The following is a 6324-nucleotide window of genomic DNA, read 5'->3' on the forward strand; positions in this document are numbered from 1 at the left end:
GCAATGTTGAATATTGCCAACAGGATCAAATCATGACAAATAACACTGTCGTATTTCCAGCTACTATTGTCTTGATTATGTTAAATTTGCTTCATAAATGTGCCTGGATCGGATAGTTTTGAATCTCAACTTTAGAATTTGTGCATGAATGTTAGTGATAACACATGAATTCATTGGGAAATATGTTTCAATACTGTGAATAAATGAAACTATTTTAAAAAGTTGTTATAAGAATCAAGAGTTGAAACTTTACAGTTGCAATTGGTTTAATTTGTTTTAAGGGATTCAGAATCACTAACACAAGCTTGTCACATAGACCATACTAGAAATTACATGTATGTTACGATTCCTTTATACCACATTTGTGAGATTTTAATAGATTACATGGTTTGAAATCTCACTGAAATAGAGTTCATGTGTATGAATATTCTATAAATAGAGATGTACAGTTTTCAGCAGAGTATGCTGATATCTTTTTTGGTGCAGCCGTAAGTGCAGCATTTGCTTGACATTCCTGTTGATGCTTCCCTTTTCTTCCTGATGGATCTGGCCCAGGGTAGATGCTGCACCAGTGTTGATGCAAAAGCGTGGTCTTTATTGCTGCCTCCATCAATCTGGCGAATGTACTCACTGAAATCCCCTGGTGCCTGATCATACTGGTTGTTGTACTCGTCAAACACTTGATCAGCATAAGATGGCTCGGTTTCCTGGTTTCTGTCACTGCCAAAGATTCTTTGAAGATTTCTCATGCTGTCCATCTCCTTGGAGTAATCTTTATCAGCTGAGATCTGGAAAGGATCTAGAACAAAAATAATATGTTTAATAACATATGTATTTGTATCATATGTGGCTAATTCCTGCTCTCTTTTGTTTGAGAGAAATGTTCTCGTCCCTGGGCTCACAAAAGCATTCTACTTTAATGTGTATTTTGACTTCAAACATAGTTTGTTAAATATATATTGGTCATATGGTCAGAGAAATAATTAATAATGGTCCCAAATTTGATAATCACTACTTGACCTACATTGCAAAGAAAGTTAAAGAAATTATAATTAAACCTCGAGTGAATAAATGTCCAATCTGAAGAGGAGTCTGCATAAGAGATGTTACTGATTCTAACATGTTGAGGTAAACATTGTTGGTTGGTAGTAGGTAAATATTTTCTAGAACTTGAAATATAGTCTTTTTTTCTCCTTCCTCCTCTAGTGCCACTCCCACTCCTCCCAATGGGAAGTTCATATTTGTAGTTTTGATTTGAAAGTTTCTATTCCCTGCTTAATGGTTGACAATTCTGCTCTTTTATTACATAAGTCACTGATTAACTGTATCTGGTAGCTAGCTACCTGTTGAATGGGAGTCAGTCATGACTCCTGGCATTCAGGCTACATCAGAGCTTCCTTCCTTCCAATAGTGTCTCCAATCCAATTTGTTGTCTTTTCTCAGCCAAACACTTCAAATATCTCTCACCATCCTTTTCTATCCCCAATTCTAGCATCCTTTTCTGGAAAGAAGTTAAGCAGAAAATAACTTATACAAACTGATGACATCTCAGTATTAGTTGATGGAAGTGGACTACTGATAATTACCGATTGTAAATTAACTATATTGTATACTATGGGCCAAGGGTTGCATGGTCATCATCACCTTCCAAGTTCAGGAGCAATATTCTCTTCGCTACCTTCCTCCTGCATACAGTCAGCTAGTCTTCCACCAGCTGACCAATTAGAGCTGCTCTCTTGGTCTTTCCCATTCCTGCTCCCAGTGCCTCATGCAGAATGCTCATAGAATAAGGTTCTAGTGGAAATATGTACCATTTTAAATTGAAATCTCAATATCAATGGCTTTCCTCCTAAATTTTGTCCCGGTTAGGAATACGGTCATCATAGTTCAGGCTTTACTGAAAGATCCCACTGTCAATTTAAAGCACTAACAACTTTCATTAAAATGTGATCAGGATATTTGGTGATTGATTTGCCCAGGAAAACTCATACATTTCTCACAACGCTGTGATTTCAAATAAACGGTAAGTGCCGCCTGACAGCTGCACTAGTCCTTCCCTCCCAGAAAGTTATTGCCAATGCTGAAATAAGGACTGAGAATGAGTGTCAGGCAGCACTTGGAAAAGAGCAGCCCTTTGCTATCAATTGTGCTGACAACGGTCCTCACATTGACCTGCTTTTCAGAACTTATCTAGTACGGTAAATGTTTCTACCCAAGCTCAAAACAGACTGGACGGTGATTTCTACTGGCATGTTCAGAACCGATGCACTTTCTGCATAAGAATCTATAAGAGGGGCAAGCTCTCGCAAGTAAAGTTGGAATCAACATTTTATCATTTCCACTCAAGGTGACATTTTGGAGAATGGCATTTCATAAATGACTATTTCAGTTTTGATAGTATACACGTACCACTTAGATTCCCGACTTTAGCAGAGCCTCCGCAAATACCTCCCAAATGCAATATTGTTTAAAACGCTCAGCTTTTTAGATAAGGACGCAGCAATTAAGATTTGTTTTTCATTGAATGCTCACCGTCCTGGTTATCGAGAAGCCTCTTCCAGCGGGAACCCCCACAGGTATAAATGACCGCTCGGATGAACTCGCGGCCGCACAGCTTGATTCCCGATTCCCCACTTCTCAAAGACTGGGACAGGACAGAAACGGGAAAGGAGGTCAGCAACAGGTTGATGATCAGAACACACACCAGGCACTTCATCTCAGCTCACAAGTGTTGAGCCTGGGCTTCTCAGGAATGGTAGCTCTGGGCTGTGTTTCTCTCGCTGATAACCGGACTGTTGGGAGAAAGATGTCAATATTGGAGTGACTCTCTCCCTCTTGTCGCTACCTTCTACACATCTGGTCGGCTGCCCTTTATATAGCTGTTTTTCCTCCTTCCCTCTGACTCACCGCCGTTTTTTTTTGAAGCATTTATCCCTCCCTCTCTCCCTCTGACGACTTCGGGATGTTCATGCAAGATTGGCAGATACACTCCCTTTGGCTCACTGTCACATTTAGAATTGAGGGACTGATCGGAAACTGCATCGATCAGCAATGCCTTTATCTTCTCCTGTCCCTCAAACACTTGGTTATCCTTCGAACCCGCCTTTTAATTTTCCAGTTTTCCTAATAGTTTAACCTTTCAATTCATCTCACTTTCTCTTGTTTTCCCAGTTTTATCGACTATGCAGCTCTTGTCTTCTTGCGGCTTTCATCTTTTATTTCATGTACACCTTCCGCCATCTCTCGAATTAAACTTCCTTTTATCCCAATCCTGTCTCCTCCTTGCTCTCTCGTTTATTAATATCGCTCTTTAACTTGTTTTTCAGAAATTACTCTAGTGCTTCCACTATTTCTACATAAACCTACACCTCATCCTCCATCCTGAATGTGAATTTGTCAAAGTCACACATTTGAACTTCCCCATATGGAGTTCATAATGTTGATGCTCTTCTGCTTGCTATGTTTTTAACGCGTGAGCGTTGGTAGCTGTTGATGATGACAATGTTTGATCCATTTATTGATATTGTTATTTATCCTTCTTAATGTTATTTGACATGTCAGCTCACATCATAAGAGGAATAATAAAAGCGTGATTTGGAACCTGTTCTACCATTGTCACGACATGGTTTCAGCTCACTGCTGGCACAGTACCAATCTAACCCTAGTGCACACCTCCTAGTAACCCTGTACCTAATCCCTGTTCAAATATGCAGCACCTTTTCCTCATAAATGATCATGGTTTCCATCCTATCTCCTTGCACTCAGTGACCATTTTAAATTTTTGTGTCTATTACTGGTTCCCCTATCAAGTAAATGCTCACTTTTGTTTAACACAGAAGTTTGGTAAATCTTGCACTTTTTTACTCCATTAATCAAAAACTGCTCATAGTTGTCTGTATTCTTATTGTAGAAAATCTACATTGTGTATTCCTTGTGATCTTATCCTCCTTTTTGTAAGAGTCTTTAAAAAAACTCTACATTGTATTCTGCAGTGTATAAACATTGCTTGCATATATTTATTGTTAATTATACATTTATTTTTCTAGTTAATATTTCTATTAATAAACTCCAATGTATTGCTGAAAAGTACATTTTAAGTTTTCTGTCTTGCTGTCATTATGACAATTGCAAGAAATACAGACATAAAAGAAAAACAATATTTATTCTGTGTAAATGCTGATGGATTGACAAGTGAAGTAAGACCAGTTGAATCATTACCCAGTTGTATGCACTAATTAATGATGACTGACAAATAAATGCCAAGCTTTGTTTAAATTTTAGACCAGGAAGGTTGTCTCTGATGATCACGACTTTGCCCCGAGGAACGGATTTGTGTACATGTTCTACATGTTTACAAATACCAGGATCTTGTGTAATGATATATTTACTATCCAGTGTACACATATTTGCCATTCTGTATCTGACTTAAAATTATAATTTGGTGGTCAGGTTAATTCTTCATACACTCAGGATTATTTAACAAATGTTGTCAAACCATTAATCACATCTAGTTTTAAATGCTGTGCTGTGTGCTTTGCAAGTGTGGGCTAATTGAGTATGGTCAGTACCTTCCTTGTTGTATACAGCTGAAGGTATATCCTGTTTAATATGTTCCATCAGTCTTTAGGTTTCCTAGCCTATATAACTGGCATTGCTCTCTTGTTGAAATCCATTTGATGTATCTCATTTGTGTGACAGAAAGAACCATGTATTGGCTTGGTCACAGTATCAATTTCATGGAGAACACTGTGCCTGTTGCTGTATAGTAGATTTGTGGCAGACAGAAGTAAAGAACTCCCTCTCTCACCACCAGATGATTTCTCCAGTAGGATATCTGGGAAGGGAAATTATTTGATTGTTCCACTACAAAGGTGAACTGGCAATCTTCATTAACTGGGGTATTCTCCATGGTAATGCCTATCCCAATCAGAATTGGTTTGCCAACCATTCTCCAGTTTTCTCTCATAGTACACTTCAGTTTGTAGTTATCATAACATGATGGAATTTGATATAAAGCATGATTGTGAGAAATTTGAGTCAGAAACAAAACTAGGTTTAACTAAAATGAAGGGAACCACAATGAAATGAAAAGTTAGTTAGATAAAATGGAATGAACAGATAGATTAGCAGGAAAGACAGTAAGCAAGTAATGGCAGGCATTTAAGGACATAGTTCATGACTCTCAACAAACATACATCCCAGAAAAGAGGAAAAATTCTAACAGAGATATAAACCAATCCAGGAAGTTATCAAAGGAAGTTAAGGAGAGTATAACGTTGTAAGAAAAATATATAAGGAGAAAATCCCAAGGCTGGAATCAATTCAGAATCCAGCAAAAGGGCACTAAAAAGATAATAAGCAAAGGGAAAATAAACAACAAGGGCAAACTAGCAAAGAATATAAAAACTGACAATAAGAGCTTCTTTAAATATATAAAAAGGAAGAGCGAATGAATGCAGTATCTTCAGAAGATTAACCTGGGGTGATGGTTATGGGGAACAAGGAATTGGTAGAGGAATTATACTATCAGTCTTTAAGGTGGAAGCTACTTTGAACATGCCTAACAACAGTGGGGAATTAAGTGCCATTACCACCACTAGACAAGCAGTTTTAGAGAAACCAATGGGGCTAATGGCAGATAAGTTATACAGGTGTATAGCATGGAAACAGATCCTTTGGTCCAACTCGTCCATGCCGCCCAAATATCCTAACCTAATCCAGTCCCATCTGCTAGCACTTGACCCATATCCTTTTGAGACTGCCTCCAGTCTGAAAAACAACCCTCCACCACCACCTACATTCTACACTCTAGCCAGTTCTGTATTCAATACAGGCTAGTTCTCTCTGTATTCCATGAGATCTAAACTTGCTAACCTGACTCCCACGAGGAACCTTGTCGAACGCCTTACTGAAGTCCATATAGATTGTGTCTACTGCTCTGTCCTCATCAATCCTACTTGTTATTTCTTCAAAACATTCAATCAAGTTTGTGAGACATGACCTCCCATGCACAAAGCCATGTTGACTATCCCTAATCAGTCCTTGCCTTCTGAAATACATGTAAATCCTGTCCCTCAGAATTCCCTCCAACAACTTTCTGACCACCAATGTTAGGCTCACTGGTCTATAGCTCCCTGGCTTTTGTCCCTGGCCCTGATAGCTTACATCCTAGAATCCTAAATGACGTATCTACAGAGATATATTATTTATAATTTTATTTATAATACATTATTTATAATTTTCCAAATATTCTTGGATTTTGAAGAAGAACCAGGGGATTGGAAAACAGCAAATGTGACACCCATATTCAAAAAGAGGAGTGTG

The 6324-nt window shown here is 38.3% G+C and overlaps 1 protein-coding gene across 1 annotated transcript; it reads right to left on the minus strand.

The window, feature by feature from the left end:
• Positions 1-260: 260 nt before the first annotated feature.
• LOC122539341 (relaxin-3-like) lies at positions 261-3797 on the minus strand. The gene is made up of 2 exons (XM_043674079.1): positions 2533-3797; positions 261-799 (listed from the first exon to the last, which is right to left on the minus strand). The coding sequence occupies exons 1-2, from the start codon at positions 2714-2716 to the stop codon at positions 453-455; spliced, it is 531 nt and encodes a 176-aa protein (XP_043530014.1). The 5' UTR covers positions 2717-3797; the 3' UTR covers positions 261-452.
• Between the last annotated feature and the right edge of the window lie 2527 nt (positions 3798-6324).

The sequence above is a fragment of the Chiloscyllium plagiosum genome, chromosome 2 (genome assembly GCF_004010195.1).
Source record: "Chiloscyllium plagiosum isolate BGI_BamShark_2017 chromosome 2, ASM401019v2, whole genome shotgun sequence".
Classification (NCBI taxonomy): domain Eukaryota; kingdom Metazoa; phylum Chordata; class Chondrichthyes; order Orectolobiformes; family Hemiscylliidae; genus Chiloscyllium; species Chiloscyllium plagiosum.